We start from the raw sequence: 23989 nt of genomic DNA on the forward strand, positions 1-23989 counted from the left end.
GAGGAAATTAACTTAAAAGTAAGTTCAAGAGTTGATCTCCTTTATTCTTTATCATACTAATTTGGCAATGTTCAATGGAATTCTGTCATTCGTATTAATGTTTTGTAATGTTTTTCTATGGTGGTTCTGAAGGTGGCTTCTCCTATGCTTCTTTTTACCCTTTCCTTTATATCAGGGGTGGCCAATGGTAGCTCTCCAGGTGTTTTTTTTTTTTGCCTATAACTCCCATCAGCCCCAGCCAGCATGGCCAATGGCTGGGGCTGATGGGAGTTGTAGGCAAAAAACATCTGAAGAGCTACCGCTGGCCACCCCTGCTTTATACCATAGTTACTGTATGCATTTCAAGAAAGGGCTTTATTGCTATGTTAGTCTTAATTTAAAAAAATCTTTATATTCATTTTGTATTGAACTTGCCCTCTCAGAAACATAGTCCCTTGATTTCAATTGCAGCAAATTCTGGTCTGGCTATAATCAATTGTGTAGAGAAATTACCTTTTTTAAAAAGGCACCTGATCTAAACCAGCCTTGGGAATGAGCTGCTGGATGATTTAGAACTTGCCTGCATTATGTTCCCCTCCTAAATATGATTCACAAATTATGTGGCCATCAAACTGAGCAGTCTGACCATCACACTTCAGACACTTTTAAACAGCCATTTCTGTGCCACCTGCAAACCTGAAACCTGTGGCCTCTCATTGTCATGGCAAAGAGATAAAAGTGAGGAAGGAAGTGTGAAGACAGATGGAAATCATTAGTGGAGAGTAGCAGGAGCATGCCTCACACTCAGAGAGCTCTAGAGTGGAGAGGCAGTTTGGCGTAGTGGTTAAGTGTGCGGACTCTTATCTGGGAGAACAGGGTTTGATTTCCCACTCCTCCACTTGCACCTGCTGGCATGGCCTTGGGTCATAGCTCTGGCAGAGGTTATCTTTGAAAGGGCAGCTGCTGTGAGAGCCCTCTCCAGTCCCACCCACCTCACAGGATAACTGTTGCAGGGGAGGAAGGTAAAGGAGATTGTGAGCCGCTCTGAGACTCTTCTGAGTGGAGGGCGGTGTAGGGTGTAGGAAAAGTACCAGACGCCACGCTGGCAAACCACGTGGAAGCCTGTGCTGCCTGCACCCGACGTAGCCCAATCAGCAAGTGCCTAGTGTCTCATGGCGTAAAGAGCATGTGCAGTCCTGTGACCAAACTGTCCAATCACTGGCTTACACATGGATTTAAATAAAGCAGCGCTCCCGCCCTGGGGGAGGTCAGCTTTCACCCACGGTCATCTCGTCTCGTTTCCTGACTCCCACAGCTGGTGACCCCGACGTGATCAGCTCCCCGCCTCTACTCGCCCGACCTCTCGGTCTTCACGGTGCACCTTCTCAGGTGAGTATGGGGGAAACATTGTCCAAAGAACAGGTAGCGCATGCGGATGAATTACGGAAATTATGTCAGTCACAGCAGCCCGACAGATGTCCGTCAGGGAAAGAGATCCTTGAGCTCCTGCGGGAGATAGACTGCCAGTGCCCATGGTATCCACAATGTGGTTCCATGAAGCCCAGTGACTGGGGGAAAATCGGAGCGGAGCTGCGGCAGGAACCCCGCGCTCCTATGTCTCTGCTCATAACCTGGCAGCGGATTCATCATGCCATTTGCCAGTTCACTCCGACTGATAACATCCTCTGTAAGCCCCCTGAGACGTCGGGTGAACCCCCCCTTATCTCTACCCGGCCCTGGCCCCTTGGCCAGAGGCCTCAGCTCCCGCGGGAGCTCCCCAGATGGTTGTGTCTCCCAGTGAGCCGCTGGGCTCAGCCCTCCCAGCGCCCCAGTCCTCTCCCGCCATCCTTCTCAGTCCCTTAGAACGCTCCTTGGCTCGAGCCCGAGAGGCAGGGGAACTGGACTTGTCAGAGGATTGGGGTGGGGAATCTCCGGGGTTGTTCCCCATAACACGGACCCCGGATCCGCGGCACCCTAACCAGGTTCAAGTAACTTGGACAGGGTTGCCCTATTCCGTCCTGAGAGAATTGAATAAATCCATTAAAGATTATGGCTTGAAGTCTACCTTTGTGCAGGGGACCTTAGAAGGTATCGCACAAGGTTATTCTATGTTGCCCTATGATTGGAAGGCTCTTGCTCGTATGATTCTGTCCCCCTCCCAATATGTCGTGTGGGACAGCGAATATCGGGCCGCCGCCATTGCTGCGGGTACTGCTCAAATTACCGCCGACCAGCTTTATGGGGCGGGGCAGTTTGCTGACCTGGCTGCTCAAGCCCAGCTCACTGACGCTCATCTGGCAGGCGTTAAAGCTTGCATCCTCCGCTCCTTCCGCCGGGTCCCAGTTACAGAGAAGGCACAAAAATCATTCAGTGCCATCCGGCAGGGTAACGGGGAGCCTTATGGCGCCTTCATCGATCGCCTCCAAGAGGCCATCCAGCGGCAGCTGGATAACATCGAGGCGCAAAGCGAGTTGCTGGTGAAGTTAGGCTATGAGAATGCCAACACTGACTGCAAGCGAGTTCTGAGCTCTGTCGTCAGCCGCCCTGGCTACACCTTAGCCGACATGTTAACAGCCTGTGCTGAGGTGGGCTCCAAGCAGCACGAGATGGCGCTTCTGGCCGCAGCCCTTCGGGGAAATGGGGGAACAGGGAGTGTTTATCATTCCTTCTTGTGAGGAAGCCCCTCCCCCGGGGGTGCCGCTCCTAGTACAAGCATGGAGCCAACTCCCTTTTTCACTTCCGCCCGGGACTCCCGTCGTTCACAGCGCTTCCCATAAGGGGGCGCGAGGGTGGTTTCTCTTCTTCTTCTGTTTTTCAGGTCGCTCTGGTGAACCAAGAGATCCTTGCTTCCGTTGGATTTCTTACTTTGCCTGTCACAGTGTTGCGTCCCTCACCTGCACCCCCGTGCCAACGGCAACGACGGAGCCCGTTGGGACCAGGTTGCTCGGACACAGTGTTTGTGGACCCCCAATTGAGCGGGGGTCCCGAGAAATGGGGAGTGGGGCGAGCAGTCATTTCAGGTCTCACGGGTGTTCTAACCCTAGGAAGCTATTCTAACATCATTGCTCAAGAAAATCGAGCCTCCATCATTGGACTCACCTGTCGTCTCGAGCAATCCATCAATGCAACAACCGCTGTCATACGCGATTCACAGAGCGAAATCTTTAGTCTACACCAGATCCAGCTACAGCATCGACTCGCTCTGGACTATTTACTGGCTCGCCAAGGAGGCTTTTGTAAAATCGTTGGGCCCGCGGCCTGTGAGGTGCGCTTTCTAGATCTCAACCGAACAATAGAGAAAGAACTGGAGCATCTGCACACCTTGATTGCAAATAACGCGCTCCACCCAGACTGGGACCCGTTTGCATGGCTCACCTCTTTCCTTCCAAATCTTACTTGGCTTCGACAATTAATTTGTGCCGGTATTGCTATTGTTATTTTATTGATTAGCATTTGCTGTTGTATTCAGTGTCTTCCTAACTTGATACAATTGTGTACACAATCCAAAGAATCATGGCAGCGACGAGCACTGTATTACGCCTACTACAAGCTTAAAAACAAAAAGGGGGAGATGTAGGGTGTAGGAAAAGTACCAGACGCCACGCAGGCAAACCACGTGGAAGCCTGTGCTGCCTGCACCCGACGTAGCCCAATCAGCAAGTGCCTAGTGTCTCATGGCGTAAAGAGCATGTGCAGTCCTGTGACCAAACTGTCCAATCACTGGCTTACACATGGATTTAAATAAAGCAGCGCTCCCGCCCTGGGGGAGGTCAGCTTTCACCCACGGTCATCTCGTCTCGTTTCCTGACTCCCACAGGGCGGGATATAAATCCAATATCTTCTTCTTCTAGGAGATTGTGAGACTGGCCTGACCATATGGAACTCCATAAAAGGCAAAACAGTAGAATTTGAGGATTATATCAGTGGTCAATTCGCATTAATTTCCATGTGTGTGTGTGTGTGTATAGTATATATATATATATATATATCAGTAAAAAGATAAAACTCTGCTGAGCTGAAAAACAGTGAGACTCTAAATCAAGAAGGGGCAGTCTGATTAGGAAGGATAAGAAAGGTGTAAGAAAAACTAGGTTGTATTCAAAAAAAAATTGTAGATATTACAGACCATAAAGACTTGGATTCACAAAGCAGTTAAGTGGGAATACTTGGATTTTTAAAGGATTCATCTTAGTGAAATCTCTGCCTCACCTGATTCATGGACTAACTTGAAGAACAGGACTGTGCATATGTGGGGTAACATCATGCTAACAAGATATTCCATATTTAGTATGCTTAACACATGTACAAAGCCACTGCACATTACATACTTCTCCTAGACATGTAACTATATACATCTCTGGTCCAGCAAAATAAAATATATGAAAATACATACAAAAATAGAGATGGTTTCTGCAACAGCCCAGGGGGCAGCAAGACATTTTATTACAGTGTTCCCATTTTTTAAATAAATTACTATGGCTTAGATTTATGTAGGCTACTACAAAGCATAAACATGACACAAAAAATCCAACATAATATGGTACTTGTGGCACTTACTTGTGTCCATTCAAAGCTGCATGGTGTAAAGCAGAATACCCCGAACTATCTGTGCAGTTTATATTTGGTCCTCGCCAGATGCTGAAAATAAAGAACAAGCTTGGTTCTACCATTATAGTTTAAAACAACATATGTTAAAAAAACTGCTCAAATGTTCAAAAGAAACTGATGAATAAAATACATCAGGTATAATTACTATATGAAGAAGTACATGGATTCAGTATCAGTTTTTCTAATCTAGGGCAGAAGATGACCTGATCTAATAAAATATAATAAAATATATCGGGCCTTCTCAACAGCGGCACCTTATTGGTGGAACCAGCTGCCGGAGGAGGTGCGGGCCCTGCGGGACCTAGGGCAGTTCCGCAGGGCCTGTAAGACAGCCCTCTTCCGGCAGGCCTATAACACCTAACTGATAATAAGAACATCTCTGGATGGAACAAAAATGCTCTTATAGACCGCTGGTTTTATTTTATCTTGTTTTATTAATTATGGTTTTAATTGTACTTGTAAACGTTTTAAATTGAATTATATGAATCATTATGTTGTAAGCCCCCCTGAGACACTTCGGTGAGAAAGGCGGGATATAAGTCCATTAAATAAATAAATAAATAAATAATAACAAAACTCTGTTCCAAATAGCAAATCTGTGTGGAGTTTGACAAGTTAAAATTTTTCTCCTTTCTCTGAACAGCTCTGAATGGTCTTTTCCATATTACATATATATGGTTTTGGCCATTCTAGGATTCAGATCTTCCCACTGTCTAGCATACTGTGCTAGACTGAATGAACTATTGGTCTGATCCAACAACAGTGATGATATTTGTAACACAGTCTTTCCTAAGAAAGCAGTGTGACCTATTTTAATATTACAGCCATCCTATCAAAAAACCAACACTCATAATGCTGCATGCTAAGCTCCCCCCTCCCAGAACAGATACAGAAATATATACTTTACTACAGAAGAAACAGCCATGCTGTGAAAGAATTTCTTACTTTTAAAAACAGTATTTGTGAATGAGTATGCTATAAATTTTTCAGATGCCTGAGAAGTCCAGAGGCAGCAGTTGGATTTCTCAAAGTAGGGACCCACAAGACACCTGCAGGGAGGGGGCATTCCCCCACCTTTGTTTCCTTCCCTCTCCCCCCATCTTCCTTATTCTTTCTCTCCGCAAGCCAACCTCTCTTTGTTTTTCTTTCCAACCCTCCACCAAGACAATCCCTTCTTCTTTGTCTTTCTCCTGTTCTCTCTCCAAGCCTTCCTACCCCCCCCCCGATCATTCCCTTTCTCTCTCTCCTCCCAAGCCAATCCCCCTTCTTTCTTCCCCCCCCCCCCACCTCTTTCCTCTACCCACTAGTGCCTGGGAGTGCTCCAAGCCTGGAGCAGCTCCTGGTGGTGGCCAGGTCTGGATCTCCTGTCTACTGTGGCTGCACCTGGAGTCTCTGCTAGTGTTCTGCACCACTGCAGCTGGGCCTGGAACCACTCCTGGCAACCCCACTGCCTCAGCCACGCCCTGAGTGGCTTGTGATATTTCCTGCTGCTGTGACCAGGCACAGAGTGGCACCCAACATTTCCCACCCCCGCAACGGGGCCTGGGTCGGCTCCACAGGAGCAGCAGCTAGGCCCTCAATGGCAAGTTGTGTTGTCTCTGCATGTGCAGACAACACTTTTTTGATGTTGGAATTTAACCCCCCCCCCAGTGGGGTTTTTTTTTTAACTTTTGGGGTTTTTTCTACAGACCCATAGAATCCCAAGTCTGTAGAAAAACCTGTTGGGGGAAGGTGTGCCCTGTTTCTAGAAATAAGTACAAAGGGGGCACAGCTGGGAATTGTATATATTAGGGTTGCCAGTCCCCAGTTGGGGCAGCAGATCCCTGGGTTTGGAGGCCCTCCCTCCACACTTCAGAATTATTTGAAAGCGGTGTGGGGAGTGAATATCCACTGGGCACTCCATTATACTCTATGGAAACTGAATACCACAGAGTATAATGGAGAATTTATCTGCAGGTGTCTGTGGCCTGGGGTGGCTGTTTTTTGAGGTAGAGGCACCAAAATTTCAGCATAGCATCTGGTGCCTCTCCTCAACACCCCCCCCCCAGTTTCAAAAAGATTGGACCAGGGGGTTCAATTCCATGAGCCCAAAAAGAAGGTGCCCCATACTCCATTATTTTCAGTCAAACCAAGCATTTAAAAGGAGCATGGTCCCTTTAAATGTGATGGCCAGAACTTCCTTCAGCATTCAGTCATACTCGTCACAACTTTGCTCCTGGCTCCAGCCCCAAAGTCCCCAGATATTTCCTGAGTCAGGCCTGGCAACCCTAGGACATATAGATATAAGAATATCTTAGCTGGTTGAAAAAAATCTATCTCATTTATGAGTAATGGCCATAGTACCTTTGTACAAGAATTATTGAATAGCTTTCTTACAATATTATTTTGTGAACAGAATGTGTCCCATATCAAACTAGCAATCAAACTACAGGAGAGAATATTTATCCACAGGTAAATTACTACACTTTAAAATGTTTCTATCTGTAATTATATTTGCTGATGTTTGATAATAAAATTGCAGGTTTCTACAACATTTTAACATTTTTTTACAAGATACCACAGTAAAATATAAAACTTTTAAACATGAAGGAAGTGTATGAAATCCACCTAGGGTTTCCAGGCTGTGCAGTGAGGTATCTGGGGGGGAGGGGCGGGGGTGTATAAGCAAAAGCATGATGTCACTTCTGGGGAAAGCCAGAATTGACCTCACACCTGTCTAGGAATTGCCAGAAATCCCTTTGCAAAACCACAGAGTGTCTGGTGTTTTCTAGAGAGGACCAATGCCCCTTCCAACTTTTCTCTGGAAGTGATGTCAGGCTTTTGGCCCAGCAGCCTTATGTCTGGGCTGAGTTACATCGGAACACTGTAAGCTTCAACTCTAAAGAAGTAGGGTTGTAGCAGCTGCAGTCTGATTGGACGGGCTGCAAGGGACTACCTGTAGCGGGCCTGAGGGCCAGTTCGAACGCACCTATGGGTCTGGAGCAAAGTGGAGTCTTACTGTATTTAACCAGGCTGTAGTCTGGGGTTTGCATGCTGTTAATAGTTCTGAATCACCCGGGGGGGTGTAGAAAAAGCCCAGCAGGAACTCATTTGCATATTAGTCCACACCCCCTGACATCACCATTGTTTCGCTCAGGGCTTTATTTGTAGAAAAAGCCCAGCAGGAACTCATTGGCATATTAGGCCACACCCCCTGATGCCAAGCCAGCTAGAACTGTGTTCCTGTGCTTTCCTGCTCAAAAAAAGGTCCTGGAAATCACTAAGTAAAATATGCTGATCATTACTCTGGGAGTCCTCATTCTTTCCACCAAACCTAGTATTTAACACAGCCATTTAATATTTCCCCCCCACTACTGCTTTAAGACGTTCAGGGAAACAAGCACTGGGGTGGTGGATCCCTTGTCCCCCAAAAGCGACAGTCAAGCCAACTCTTTCTTTACCAACCCCTACTATTGCTTTATGGCGTGATCTTTAACAACACATTTTCAAATAAAGCTTTAACATGTGTAAGTGCTGTCAAGTCAAAGCCAATTTATGGTGACCCCCTCAAGAGATTCTCAAAGCATGTGAGAAGCAACAGTGGTTTGCTGTTGCCTTCCTCTGCAGAGTCTTCCTTGGTCTCTCTTCCAAGTACCAACCCTGCTTAGCTTCCAAGATCTGATGAGATTGGGTACACCATGCCACCTTCCCAAAGCTTTAACTTACACTAAATTAAAAGTTATGTATACTATGTCCAGCTATGAATCCCCTTCATTTGCTTCTTTCTGAAAGGAAGTATAAGTATTGTGTATGGTTACAAAGAATTTTTTTATGGAATACTACCTTCCTTAGTAGATGGCTCAGAGGAAACAAATGGCAAGAGAGAATTGTTTACTTGTACTGTAACTATTAGAACCTGAAATTTCATCCACAGGTGATCTTGATATACCAGTAAGAAAACAATAATACATTATTTATTCAGATTCAGGCGGGTAGTCCTGTTGGTCTGAAGCAACAGAACAAAGTTTGAATCCAGTGGCACCTTTACAACTTTATTGGTTGTATAAGCTTTTGTGTGCATGCACACTTCTTCAGATACATTGAAGCAAGACTTCCTCAACCATTACATGGAGAAGGGGGGTTAGTTGCCAGAAAGAGCTAATTAGAGTTAAGATGTATAAGTAACTGAGGTCGTTTTTGCACTCACCTTCCGCCGGCGCGACCCCCCTCTTCACCACGCAGGATCTGCACGGATTTCGCACTAAACGCTGCGGAGCAGCCAGAAAAGCCCGTCGCAAAAGCCGCGCCAAACTGCTTTTTGGCGGTTTCAGTTTGAGCGGCTTTTGCGCCGGGAGCTTCCGGCTTTTCTGGCTGCTCCGCAGCGTTTAGTGCAAAATCCGCGCAGATCCTGTGCGGTGAAGAGGGGGGTCGCGCCGGCGGAAGGTGAGTGCGAAAACGACCTGAGTGAAAAATATACCTAAGATTGGATTAAAGCACAGATTTTACCAATTACACTATTAACACATTAGCAGGAAGATCCACTGATGTCCAACAATGGACCAAATACCAAAATCCAAATGAATCCATATTGGGTTGCACCCAAAGTACTACAGACAGAGAAGGCTTGGTTATTAGTTAAGCAAAGGATTTCTTATCAGAATATGTATTCTGTGGCACAACCTGGGTTTATTCAATAAACGGCAAAGGATAATTAAAATGGGACACACACACAGAGAAATTCAAACATAGGCAACATAAAGGTGACAAAGTCTCCTCCTCCTTCTCTCTCTTTGATGCTTTGTGAAAGTCTCTCACACTCATTCATTCCTACAGCTTGACTGATTCTCTATGATACTGTTGTTGCTTTTGCTGCTGTAGTTCTCTAGAGGCTTCTCCACGGGCTACTCTGATGTCTTCACAGAACATTCTTTCTCCACAGAAATCTCCACAAACTCCGCTGGGGACCAAGCCCACATGCAGTTGAGATGTTAGTGCCAGATTATTGCCTCTGCTCCAATTTACATGTGCAATTGTTATATGCACAGATGTCTTAGAACAAATCATATATTTGCAATATGGCACACGGCCATTTAGGAAAAAGTGTTGGGGAAGTGGGGCAGCGGGAAGATAGCAATCAATCAATGCCTTACTATTAGTAAAGTAGGAAATTCCTAAATTGCATCTGCCTAAACATCACTTCCTCCAACCTAGAGTTTATTGCCTAATACCAGGTAAAAGTATTTGTTTACTAGGTAGTGTGGGGAAAGCCCATTACTGCGTATTGAGGGAACAGTCTCATGTTCAGAGAATTATTTGGATCCTCCATTTTTCTGAAGGGAGAAGTGATAGTACTTAAGTCTGCCTAGATATGTCTCCTTAGCCCATTGTTCTTCCCTAGTAAAGCATTCTTTTTTTTTTGTTATGTAAGGTTCTGGAGCTTAAACCAGCCTGAACATTATGCCTCTTCAGTCTTTTAGCTCTAAACTATTGGGGGAGGGGGCGGAGAGTGAGAACAGGAGCTTGATAATGCTTATACGCTGGTGAGTAGAAGGCATTATCCACATGCTCATGGCATGTCTAACTTTGTTCTCGTTACACAAACAAGTTACAGCATCATAGTTTGGAATTAATAATAAATTATACACCAAGCTGGCTAAAATTAAGTGCTTATTTTTAATACTCCTGTCCCCATTCCCATTGCCCTATCTATTCCTGAGGCATATTTCCTGTTGAAAATAAAGGAAACCTCAAGATAGTATAAATCTTACTCTGATTTCTGCTCAGTTTTCTTACTTATCACTGTGGATATTAAAGAGAGCAAAAAGAAACAAGAAAATGTTATGGGAACAGAGCAGAATGGATTTGGTCAGGAAGTAGGGTTGCCAAGTCCAATTCGAGAAATATCTGGGGACTTTGGGGGTGGAGCCAGGAGACATTAAGGGTGGAGCCAAGATCAAGGCTGTGACAGGCATAACTGAACTCCAAAGGGAGTTCTGGCCATCACATTTAAAGGGACGGCACACCTTTTCAATGAAGGATAGGGGCACCTTCTTTCGGGGCTCATAGAATTGGACCCCCTGGTCCAATCTTTTTGAAACTTGGGGGGTATTTTGGGGAGAGGCACTAGATGCTATACTGAAAATTTGGTGCATCTACCCCAAAAAACAGGGGGGCCCCCAGAGCCCCAGATACCCATGGATCGATTCTCCATGATTTTCTATGGGAATAAATCTCCATAGAGAATAATAGAGTTCCCAGCAGACATTTCCGTCCCCTCCCCCCGCTTTCTGATGACCCTGAAGCGGGGGGAGCGTCATCAAACCGGGGGATCCCCTGCCCCCACCTGGGGATTGGCAACCCTGTGAGGAAGAGGTTAACCAGTTCAGCTCCTGCCATCTTGGAGCTTCCCTGCCCCCATTTCTTCACTATTAATCTGCACAAAATCTCTTCCCCATCTATCTCTGAAATTAAAAGGGCTAGAGACTGTTTCAAATATTAAAGCTGGGAATTCAGAGAGGGCATGAAATATTTGTGGTAGGCATTGCCCTTATTTGCTCCCTAGAACTATGAACCTCGTTACAAGTGGAGATCTCCAGAGGCCTTTTCTGTTAGGCTAGATAAAGACCAAACAACAGGATATTGTACTTTGAGTCAATGGGCTGTTTCACATAACAGCTCCCACAAGGACTTTATATCACATGTGTGTCAAGAGTTCTGTGCTTATCTGGCATGTGAGGACAATATTCCAATTGTGACTAGAGGATGCAAGGCCCAAGGGGCTTCAGCTTTCCCCAGGGCCATAGCCAGAATTTGGAAGGTTGGGGGCTTATAAATTTTTCAGGGGGCACTCAGCAGCCCCACCCCATAGCCTTCCCTCCCATTCCCTTCAAATAAATTTTTCAGGGGGCACTCAGCGGCCCCACCCCATAGCCTTCCCTCTCACTCCCTTCAAATAAAACTACCATACATGATTTGGGTGATGGGGAAGGGAGGGCAGCAGCTACTACAGCACCACTCAAATAGCGCGTAGAGCTGGTGGCAGAAGCAGCCCCCAGAGTTAAAGGATCCCATGTGCTATTGGAGTAGAGGTGAAGGGAGGGCAGTAGGGAAGACTCTTCTCTTCCCTCCCTGCCACTCTCGTCGCTGCTGCCCTCCCTTTCCCATCACCTAATTCTGCGTGGGTGGGCAGCAGAAGCAGCCCCCAGCCTGCCAATTAAAGTGTTCACCGATCAGCTGATCTGTGGGAACTTTAACTAGCATGGAAGCCCGGGACTACTTCTGCTGCTGGCCAGCCCGCATGCTATTTGAATGGTGGGGAAGGGAGGGCAGTCCCTCCATTCTCTGCCACTCAAATAGGGCACAGGGCCAGTGCAGACAGCCGGGACTGTTTCTGCTGCTGCCTGGTCCGCATGCTATTTGAGTGACGGGAAAGGGAGAGACTGCCCTCCCTTCCCCACTACTCAAATAGGATGGGGGCCAGTCAGTGGCAGAAAGGGCCCATGGACCAGCTGATCGGTGGACAGTTTAATTGCCATGCGGGAGACTGGGGGCTGCTTCTGCTGCCCATGCCACGCAGGATTTGGTAGTTCTTCTAGCCACTGAGACCAGGAGGCAAATATTGATTTATCCGCCTTTCATTGTCAACAGCTGTCTGTTGAACAAAGTTTGAGTCCAGTGGCAGCACACTTAAGAACAGTGAAGTTTTCTTCTGTGTGTAACCTTTTGTGTGTTTCTGAAGAAGTATTGTGTGCACACAAAAGCTTAGACCAGGAATAAAACGTTGTTGGTGTTAAAGGTGCTGCTGGCGTCAAACCCTGTTCTGCAGCTCCAGGTCAACATTCCTACCCCCTGGATCATCTAGCTTCCTGCTACGTTGCTCTCAAGTAAACTCGATGGGTGCTTGTTTTCCAAACCGCTGAAGGCGTGGTTTTGTATGGGGGCACCAGTGAGCGGAGCGGGGACGTGTGCTGCTAAGTCAGCGACTCCAACTGTGGAACCCACCCTCTGTGTTTGTGGAAAGACTAAAAGGCTCTTCTAATGCTTATGGTGGTTGGTGGCCTTTCCATTCTGCACCAGGGGCGGAAGTGAAGAGCAAGGTGAAGGACATGCAGGCTTTGGAGGCTGGAAACACCGTCTGACCACCCAGGAGAAAGAACGACCATTATTTTAACACCTTGATTCTGTGGCAGGGCTGCCTAGTCTTTCTTCTGCACCGGCCCCCCACACTATTTGAGTGGCAGGGAAGGGAGGGCCTGCCACTCAAATAGTGTGCGGACTGATGGGCAGCAGAAGCAGTCCCAGCCTTCTGCGCCAGTTAAAGGGCCCAAGGATCAGCTGATCGGTGGGTGCTTTAACTGACTGGCAGGAGGTTGGGGGCTGCTTCTGCCACCCACCCCGCACAAGATTTGGGTGACAGGGAAGGGAGGGCAGTGGGAAGGAGACCAGAGGCCCTGGGGGCTGGGGCCCTCACCCAGAAGTTGGGGGGGCTGTACCTCCACAGGTCCCCTTGTAACTATGGGCCTTGCTTTCCCTCTTGCCCCACTTCCATGAACTGAAACATCTCTGGGGAGGTATTTTCTCCTTTGAGATGCTTTAAAAATTACAATTTTTTACAGAAGTTGCATTATCTTCAAGCCTCCTTCAGGTGTGCAGTTCAGTATATGGCAATGGCCACCACAAGAGCTCTGTTAAGAGTTTTGTCTGCTTGGATGGAATTAGCATCCAAGAGCCCTTTCGCATTGCTTCCAGGAGTTTTATCATCTCCTTTTCTCCACCCACTGACCAAGTCAGGCTCTGTCAAGGAAGCTTTTCCTAAAGTCTCCAGGAATCTCTTGAGGTTCTTCTAGTACTTAATACCTCCAGATCTCTGTTCCCTGTTGGGGAAGGGAGAGAGAGAGCTTAACCATTCCATTGTCCACAACTACATTTCTAAAAAGAGTGGCTGAGGCTTGAGGCTGGAAAGCAATTGAGCTGTTTTCCCCTCTCCTTCCTGTTCCTTTGGCCAGAGAGAAAAACCTTTTAAAAATTCCTCGTGAAAGTTGTTGGAAATCAGTCCTAAAATGGCTGACTGACTCCATCTTAGTAATAGTAATGTTGTTTCTGCAATGTCATGCTGAGTCATGCTGCAACATGGCCCAGCTGTTTCTTGTTACTGAGGTAAGGTGGAATGACCTCACCTGTAATTAGGCTTTGTGCTGACTCACAGAGCTGATGCAACCTCTGGTGAGATTGCATGACTGATGTGTGTATTTAGGGAAGCTCAGTGAGCTTGCTCTTCCTGCCTGTAAGGATTGTGGGTACTGTGTAACTTACCGTCCGGGTGGCAGCGAACACTGCTTGTGTTGATCCTGTGCTACTGTGCTTGGATCGTTTTGTGTATACTTACTGGTGTATACTGTTATCTACTGTTGTGTGTACTGATTACTGTGTATGACCTTGGCCTGGCAACGACTTTGAATATTGGATACTGCCCTGGTAAATATATTCTACTGTTGCATACAGTTGTCTCTCTTGTCTATTAATTCCTGTGTTTGCCTGTCCCTCTTCTTCAGTGTCTTCTGCTGCGTGCAAATTCTCTAACAAAAGTTTTATTCTGTTCAGACCTCCACCCAAAAATGCATTTCTTCACAGCAAGTAAAAATATGTAAGTGAAAAACAGATCAGTGAAAAAATTAACCTAAATATAGAAGCACAACATCATATTTAAGAGTTATATTACAGATTATGCAATATTAACGGTACTTAAACAGATTGAATTAAATAGCTTAAACCCCTAAAGAGCACTTCCAACTTTAACTCTTGTCCTTAATTAGTTTTAAAGGTCTTGGTTTTTAATTTCCAAAGCCATCAGAGAGAAGGTAAGCGCAGGCAGGCATCCTTGCATCATATTTGGATCCAACAGCTGAAAACTTCTCCAAGGATCATTTTGAATTGAACTTTGTCATTTGTAGTAAGTTTTAACTCTTATGAGCTGCTCTGGGAACCAATTTTTGACAGTGAAGCCAACAAAAGAATTACAAATAAAATAATAGAATAATAGGTAGTATTCTCAAAATTGCTATCCATTGCATGCACAAGCTCAATGCATGGATAAGAAAGTGGTGCCAGGAGAAAGGGTTTCGAGGAGGAGAAGGATGAATTTATACCCCGCCCTTCACTACCCAAAGGAGTCTCAGTGTGCCTTACAATCTCCTTTCCCTTCCCCACAACAGACACCCTGTGAGGTAGGTAGGCTTGAGATAGCTCTCCAATAATGGCTCTTCAGCAAAGCAGCTCTAATAAGTTATGACTGACCCAAGGTCAAACCCACAGTTGCATGTGGAGTCAAACCTGGTTCTCCCACATAACAGTCCATTCACTTAGCCACTACACCAAACTGGCTCTTGTGGAACTTTTTGGGACAAGTCAAACCTGTACAAAAGAGATGAGCTTTGCTTCAACAAAAAGGGAGCCAAGGTGCTGGTGCTTAATAGCAAAAAGATGTCAGAGCAGTTTTTAAATTCATCCCACAAGGAAAGCTGACAGGAGCTGGGAAGCCTCCATTTTGGGCAAGCCAATCTGAAGAGATGACTGTGTAAACACTTAAGGAAATATTGATAGAAGCATACTAGAAGTCGGGAGTAAGAATAGAATGGAGAAGGGCTATTTATGGAGGGAAAAGGGCTGAGGGAGGCAAGGGTTGCTGGAGAGGGAAATGTGTTATAAGTATCAATGTGCCAATGCTAGAAGTCTCTAAGCCAAGATGGAAGAACTGGAATACTGGGTGCCAGGGGTCATTTTGTAGAAAAATAGATGGCGATCATTAGTATAGAAAAGCCCTTGTTCTCTACATTGGTAGAGGCTCCTTCCCCTCCTCTTTCCACGAGGAGGGAAGGAATGAGACAGAGCTTGCTTTCTGGCGAGGCTCCCCCAATTGCAAAGGAGACAAAGGCAAGCCTTTCTCCCCTTCCATTGGCTAAGGCTCCTCCCCTTTGCTCATTTTGCTTCCATTGGCTGAGGTGCCTCCCCTTTGCATGGGAGAAATACAAAGCACCTTTAAGACCAACAAAGTTTTATTCAAGGTATGAGCTTATCTGTGCCTTGCTATAGTGCCTATGTATTTTGTTGGACTCATTATGTGCTCTGTGTGTGTGTTTTGTTGGGCCACTATACATGGACCACTATACAAGGCTGTCTCCTATACTTGCAGTTATTTTATGGGAAGACTGTAGTTTTGTAGACAAACACATAGCCTGTGCCATAAGAATATAAGAGAAGCCATGTTGGATCAGGCCAATGGCCCATCCAGTCCAACACTCTGTGTCACCAAGTGGCCAAAAAACCAAGTGCCATCAGGAGGTCCACCAGTGGGGCCAGACACTAGAAGCCCTCCCACTGTGCCCCCAAGCACCAAGAATACAGAGCATCACTGCCCCAGATGCAGAGTCCCAACAATAAGCTGTGGCTAATAGCCACTGATGGACCTCTGCTCCATATGTTTATCCAATCCCTTCTTGAAGCTGTCTATGCTTGTAGCTACCGCCACCTCCTGTAGCAATGAATTCCATGTGTTAATCACCCTTTGGGTGAAGAAGTACTTCCTTTTATCAGTTCTAACCTGACTGCTCAGCAATTTCATTGAATGTCCCTGAGTTCTCGTATTGTGAGAATGGAAGAAAAGTACTTCTTTCTCTACTTTCTCTGTCTCATGCATAATCTTGTAAACCTCTATCATGTCACCCCTCAATTGCCATTTCTCCAAGCTAAAGAGCCCCAAGCATTTTAACCTTTCTTCAAAAGGAAGTGTTCCAACCCATTAATCATTCTAGTTGCCCTTTTCTGCACTTTTTCCAATGCTATAATATCCTTTTTGAGGTGTGGTGATCAGAATTGTACACGGTATTCCAAATGAGGCCGCACCATTGATTTATACAGGGGCATTATGATATTGGCTGATTTGTTTTCAATTCCCTTCCTTTCAATTCCCAACATGGCATTGGCCTTTTTTCTTGCAGTTGCCATGGTGCCTTCACATGTTCTTGACCAGCACACAAAGCAATTTATAAACAAAATCTCACAATGCCCAGCCATTTCATGTTTTCCCCTCAGTCCTAGATTTGGAGCACTAGCCATTAAATTTCTGTAATGAATGTCAATAAATCAAAAGCAAGTTTGCAGCTTACAGATACACACCTGAACAGCATACTCAAGATTGCTACAGCACACATTTTGATGCAATATTTCAAAGCAAGAGGTGTCAGTTACCAGAGACTGTTAAATAAACAAAATATTGCAAGAGTGCTAATGTTTTAAGCATTTTTTAAAATTTTAAGTTAAAAAAAATTGTGTTTCTTCATTTCTTTATAAATCTGCACTAACTGCATTACATTTTACGACATGCATGACCAGGCCCAACAAGTTCTCTCAAGCTGGAGAACAAGTTTGGTGCAGTGGTTAAGTGCATGGACTCTTCCTTGAAGAATCAGGTTTGATTCCCACTTCTCCACATGCAGATGCTGGAGTGACCTTGGGTCAGTTATAACTCTCTGAGCTATTCTGCTCAAGAGCAGTTCTTGGAGAGCTCTCTCAGCCCCACCTACCTCAAAGGGTGTCTGTTGTGGGGAGGGGAAGGGAAAGATTTTAAGCCATTGTGACGCTCTGAGTGAAGAGCGGGGTTGTGACAAGCGTGACCAATTTAATAAGCACTCCGCTAAAATTGATCACCCTGTTGTTGCTTTAATTATCAAAATTTACCTCTCAGATAATGGCATGGTAGGCATAGGGACAAATGTTGAATTATTTAAACAAACTGGTAGGGAAGGGAATCAATATATACGTAGGTTTGGGGGATTTAGAAGATGTAGGCAGACAGTTGTTGAACACAGAACTACTTCTGAGGTAACTGACTTCACAAGATACAGTGTGTTTCCCTGAAAGTGGTTTAACTTTCCCTGAAGGTATCATCAATGTTAAAGGCTTATCTTTTACTTCAATATTTCTATTTAACTTTTCCACTTTATAATCACACAATCTTGAGTGTCCACTAGACCTCTGTCTCTGGCAAGATCATTACTATCTTCCCTTAAAATAAATAACCTAGGCCTTTGGCACCTTTGAGGGCCTTTCACTGCCACCTCCAAACCCTTTTCAAAAGCCTGATCTTCCAGACTTCTAGTTTTCCCCCCTTTGGACAGTAAGCTAATATGTGATTCTTTGTGCTTACAAATACAGAAACTGTTCTTAACTCCTGGGAACAACTTCCCTTCAGAGTCTCCAATATTCAAAACCATCACACACAGGCTTTGAATCAAACTCTGCTCTGTGTCTCTTGACACACACACTAGAGAGCATCACAAAGACCAGTCACTCTTCAACTCCTTCAGCTCTGTAACTGCTTTTTCCAGCTAACTGCCACCCTCATTTGATAGTTAAAAGCTGTTCTCCCAATCAGAGTTCCATTAGCTATCACACATGCACTGCCTCTCAGCATGCATATGCTTGCTGTTTGTTACAGGGGTATAAACCCAATCTCTTCTCTCTCACACATTTATGCCTGATCTGGCCATCATAAATAAGCTCAGCAGTAGCTGCACAGCTCTTGAATTACTGATAGTTTTGTTTAGAGTGCAGAGATGACATCCCAGGTGAGCCAGAACTTCCACTCTGATGCTATGAACAAATTGGTCAACTTGGATCTCTGTGCTAGCTATGTGTACCTTTCTATGGCTCATTAGTTTGGCCATGATGATGTAGCCTTGAGCCACATGGACCAGTTCTTCGGGGAAGTTCCAGGAAGAGAGTAAGCATGTCGACAAGTTCCTGAGATACCAGAACAAGCGAAGAGGTCATGTTATACTTAAGGATATCAAGAAGCCAGACCAGGATGACTGGGGCAGCAAGTTGGAAGCTCTGTAGAAAGCCTTGTAGCTGGAGAAGCAGGTATATCAAGCTCTGCTGGACCTGCACAAGCTGACAACTGAGAAAGGAGACCCTCATCTAGGTAACTTCCTGGAGCCCGAACACATGGAGGAACAAGTGAAGACCATCAAGAGGCTGGGACATCACATCACCAACTTAAAGTGCATGGGAGTGCCCCAGAACAGCTTGGGGGAGTACCTGTTTGACAAGCTGTTTATAAAGAAATACCTGTTTATAAATTCCTGACTTGTCTTGCTGACTTCATTTTCAACAAAGTGGAGAAGGAAACAAGGGGGTCTGCTATCTTGGACTTGATTCTCATCAACAGGGAAGAACTGGTAGATGAGGAGGAAGTAATGGGCACCCTGGGTTGTAGTGACCATGTGATTTTGGAATTTACAGTATGTAGTCAGCTGTAGTCAGACATATAAGTTGGACTTCAGAAAGTATGTAGTCAGACATATAAGTTGGACTTCAGAAATGCAAATTTTGACGAACTTAGAGTGATGCTGGATAAAATCCTATGGTCAGAAATACTTAAGGAGAAGGGAGTTCAAGAGAGGTGAAAGTTTCTTAACAGCAAAATATTGAAGGCACAATCACAAACAATTCCTATGAGAAGGGAAAATGGGAGAAGCTTAAGAAGTCAAGGTAGCTCCATAAACAGCTCTCTAAAGATTTGAGAAATAATTTTTATTTATTTTATTTATATCCTGCCCGCCCCGCCGAAGCAGGCCCAGGGCGTCTCACAACATAAAATCCCACAAACAATTAAATTAATAAGTATTAAAATTACACATTTGGTAATAAAACAGATATACAATGATTAAAACAGAAAAACAGAATATTGAGTTGGTGCTCTTCTGGTGGCAACGGCCTTCTTCCACTTCTCTTAAATACCGGTGCCCAGTCAATTGAATGCCAGCCGGAAGAGGACAGTCTTACAGGCCTTGCGGAACTGCACAAGATTCTGCAAGGCCCTCACTTCATCTGACAGTTGGTTCCACCAGCAGGAGGCTACAATTGAGAAGGCGCTGTCTCTAGTTGATTTCAATCAAGCCTCCTTCGACCCGGGGATTACTAGTAGATTTTGTGATCCCGATCTAAGTACTCTCTGCGGAACATGTGGGGAGAGATGGTCCCTAAGGTAGGCAGGTCCTAGGCCATATAGGGCTTAAAGGTAATAACCAGCACCTTGTAACGAATCCGGTATACTATTGGCAGTCAGTGCAGTTCCCATAGTCCCGGCTGAATGTGCTCCCACCTGGGAAGCCCCAATAACAGCTGGGTGGCTGCATTCTGCACTAGCTGCAACTTCCAGGTTTGGCACAAGGGCAGCCCCATGTAGAGGGCATTACAGTAGTCCAGCCTTGCGGTGAACATTGCATGGATCACTGTTGCCAAGTCGCTGTGCTCCAGGAAGGGGACCAACTGCCTTGCCCGCCTAAGATAGAAAATCATGGATTTAGCAGTGGCTGCTATCTGGGCCTCCATTGTCAAGGCAGGCTCCAGTAGCACCCCCAAGCTCTTGACCTTGTGCGACATTGCCAGTGGCACACCGTCAAACGCCGGTACGAGGATTTCCCTTCCTGGACCACCATGACTCAAGCAAAGGACCTCTGTCTTCGCTGGATTGAGCTTCAATCTACTCAGCCTAAGCCATCCAGCCACAGCTTTTAGCACCAGGTCCAAATTTTCTGGGACACAGTCAGGCTGGCCATCCATCAGTAGATAGAGCTGGGTGTCATCAGTGTACCTCCAGGTGATCTGGGCAAGGGGGCGCATGTAGATGTTGAACAACACTGGGGAGAGCACCCCCCCCGAGGCACCCTGCAGTCAAGCGCGTGTCTTCAGGACAGTTCATCCCCAATTGCCACCCTTTGTCTCCGACCATCAAGGAAAGCCATTGCAAGGCCAACCCCTGAATCCCTGCATCAGAGAGACGGCGGGTCAGCAACCAATGGTCGACCGTATTGAATGCTGTCAATATGTCCAACATCAGTACCGCCGAGCCACCTCGATCCAGAATAAAAAAGTCTCATTTAGGAAATGGAAGGAGGGTCTTATAACCAATGGTGAATATAAACAAATAACCAGTACTTGCAGAGAGAAAGCTAGGAAAGAGTAGCGAGAGATGCTAAAAACAACAAAAGTATCCTGTTCAGATATGGAATTTAAGATTAAGAATTTTGCTTTTAAATCTTCCATATTAATTTTTTTCTTTCTCTTCCTTATCATCAGGATCTACTGGACCATCTCTTTCAAAAGTATATTTAATAGTCTGAATTCCAAGAGCACATTCAACCCTCATTTTCCACATAAGGAAAGTTTCCTGGCTTAAATTAGGGATCTGTGGAAGGGAGGGGTTTGAAACACTCATGAGTTCATGAGAAACCATCATCTCCCAGTTTCCTCTGCCTGCAAGATTTAAAGATGCTGCAATAGTTTGCAATACTCCTCCAGGCTGCTGGCTCCTGCACATGTGAACAAGAGCCATTCCTTTGTCCCATGATGTAAGCGCTGGGAAGGTCACTTTCCAGTTTGTAGTCCAAGGAAGATTAGGAAAAACATATAGAAAGCAAAGCAATGCCTCTTCAAAATGTTATATGCTTTCTTATGCTAAATACATTGTATCTGAAGAAGTGTGCATGATCACAAAAGCTCATACCTTGAATTACACTTAGTTGATCTTAAAGGTGCCACTCAACTCAAACTTTGATCTACTGCCTCAGAGCAATATGGCTATCCACCTGGAACTACCTTTGTTACTTGATTAAAACAATCATAGTACATAATTTGAGCAGCTAGAGCTTTAATTATCACTGGAAACACTCAAAATATGTCAAATTCAGGTCCAAAGGTTTCCTTCAAATTCGTTTGGGCACAAAATCACTTCAATGTTTAAAATATTTTTGTTACCGACACTGTAATTTCCAGGTTTAGAACATGAATTGTCAGCTCATAATACTCAGTTTCAATCTGCAGTGATCAACAGAATAAGAGTTCTTCCTCAACTGAGATTGTAATCTGATTCTGAGATGAAATCCTCCTTTCCTCCCACTCCCACCTACCCACATACTTATCTGATGACTTTCACAGCTGTTGTGGCAGGAACTGAGGAAACACCAGGAGGAAGGAAGTGTCCAGGCACTAGGAGGAATGGAAATGTGATCACTCCTTGGTATCAGGTGTCCTTTTTATGAACATAGTTATCCTGTCCCTAGTCTGACACCCAGCTGAAAGTATATTGGGCACCCTGAAAAAACTACATCTTCCAGTTTCCCTGAGGGTGGAATTCTACCACAAAATATTCCAGTAGGTGAAAATGTGGTAGAGAGATTTCAGTGAGGCTTCTCTGCCCCTGCCACCACAATTAAGTCAGACTAGGCAAGTGTGAAGATAGGTTAGGGAATGGGTGCTCATGTTGAGAAGGTAAAGGTTCATGGGTAAATTGGGAAAAGATGTTCAAATCCTATCACAATCCTCATGATATCATGGTTTAGTCATGGATTGGACTGAGAATAAATTGAATCGGCCTGATAATAAATTGGGGGGGGGGTCATGACTTGGGTTAGGGAGATCTTGGGGAGGGCTGAAAAACAGTTTGGACTGCCAAATTCATTCCAATTCAGGTCACTAGTTATAAACAAACAATCAAATGCAGGTTTTAAGACAAGACGTGGTTATCTGTACTATAATTTTTTCTAACTAACACTATATTGCAGATTATAACAAATGATTTTTAAAAGATATGCATTATGAAATTATTTTATTATTAATTTAGCATCCATAATTAAAATACACCTGATTGAATAGCACTCCCAACTGCTTAAAAGTAAAATACTAATTACTGTGGTCATAATCCTGAGGTGTAACCCATTTGAAAGTGTAACTGCCATTAAGCCTTTAATTACTAAATGTAATTGCCTTGATAAATTGCAGTTGCAATGACCATGATCATTCTTTGTTGTTGTTCAGTTGCACAGTCGAGTCCGACTCTTTGTGACCCCATGGACAAAGTCACACCAGGCCCTCCTGTCTTCCATCATCCTCTGAAGTCTGCTCAAATTCATGTTTGTTACATCAAAAACACTGTCCAGTCATCTTAACTTTTGCCATCCCCTTCTTTTCCTTCTGTCTTTCCCGGCATCAGGATCTTCTCCAGTGAGTGCTCCCTTCTCATTTGGTGGCCAAAGTATTTGAGCTTCAGCTTCAGCATCTAATCTTCCAGGGAACAGTCTGGGTTGATTTCCCTTAGGAATGACTGATTTGATCTTCTTGCAGTCCAAGGGACTCTCAAGATTCTTCTCCAGCACCACATCTCAAAAGCATCTATTCTTCTGCACTCAGCCTTCCTTATGGTCCAGCTCTCAGGAAGCTTCCAGAATTGGTGCCTCACTGCAGGATGCGTTCACAGAGAGCTCTCCAGCAAACGGTCCTGAATCAGGCGATTGGATGGTCCCCCACCTGGGATGCTGAAGGGGAAACCTTGGTAAAGGTCCCCCAGCAGGTGGTTTTGACAGGAAACAGTGGTCCAAGCAGCGGTTTGGTCCACAGGTCTCCAGTTGCCACGAAGCTCCATTGCCGAGATCGCCCTCTTAGGAGGAAAAAACTGAGATGGTAGCAGAAAAGGAGGAAGAGGGAGGGGCTACCCCCCCCCCCCGCTTACCCCCATTCCTCTTGGCTTTTAAACGTCTCTGACGATATTTGATGTAAACTGAAGAAGTCCTCCATGCTGGCTATGTGTGTTTTTGTTAAGAAGTTATGGATTTATCAGAGAAGTGGTGAGAGAAGAGTTTTTAGGGCATGCCGGGCTCTTCTCCTGCTGAAGAGTGGTATTTCTGCATTTTTTGACGGGTGGTGTCAATTTTCAACAGCTATACTGTTATAATCTGAGAAAGACTGCTTTGTTTGCAGTGGATTAGAGTTTTATTCAGCTCTTTTCCCAAGGATTACATGAATTATAAAATTTGGATACAAGACAAAAATTACAGAGCTTCTGGAGTAACTTTTACAAACGTGGATATTTTTTGGTTAATGAAATTTGGACTTTTTGCAATTTGATATTTTTGAGACAAATATTATTGCCCTTTGGATTTTTGTGGACACTCTCTCTACGACTGGAGCTGAACTCGTTGGGAAGGCAGACCCTGTGGTGAGACTGGTCTCTGTTCCATCTCTCTGTCCAGCTGATATAAAGGACTGTATTTGGCCTTTCCCTATTTTTTTGGCTACATAATAAGAGTTGTATGCTTCAATAAGACTTGTGTATCTTAACATTGGCTATATTTGTGGTTGGTCTGTTTGGGTTTATAGTTCACGGGTGTGTATTCTACTGCTGGGTAAATATTGTTGAATTTAGCGCCTGATCCGGTATTGTTGATTGTGACAGCATGTTGTGTTCCATAACAAATCTTGTTTAAAGGTAAACATTTACTTTTGTATTTAGGGAATCTCTCTCATTTAAAGAAAAATCACCTTACGGTCCAGCTCTCACAGCCATACGTTACTACTGGGAATACCATTG

General features: G+C 45.0%; 1 protein-coding gene across 1 annotated transcript in view; it reads right to left on the bottom strand.

Annotated features, from left to right (window-relative positions):
• Positions 1–23989, bottom strand: part of ANKS1B (ankyrin repeat and sterile alpha motif domain containing 1B) — an 831045-nt gene that overhangs the window by 774524 nt on the left and 32532 nt on the right. The window contains exon 2 of the mRNA XM_060245226.1: positions 4537–4617. Within this exon, the coding sequence (XP_060101209.1) occupies positions 4537–4617 (81 nt within the window). The remainder of the gene's footprint in view (positions 1–4536; positions 4618–23989) is intronic.

Source organism: Heteronotia binoei, chromosome 8 (assembly GCF_032191835.1).
Source record: "Heteronotia binoei isolate CCM8104 ecotype False Entrance Well chromosome 8, APGP_CSIRO_Hbin_v1, whole genome shotgun sequence".
Taxonomy (NCBI): Eukaryota; Metazoa; Chordata; class Lepidosauria; order Squamata; family Gekkonidae; genus Heteronotia; species Heteronotia binoei.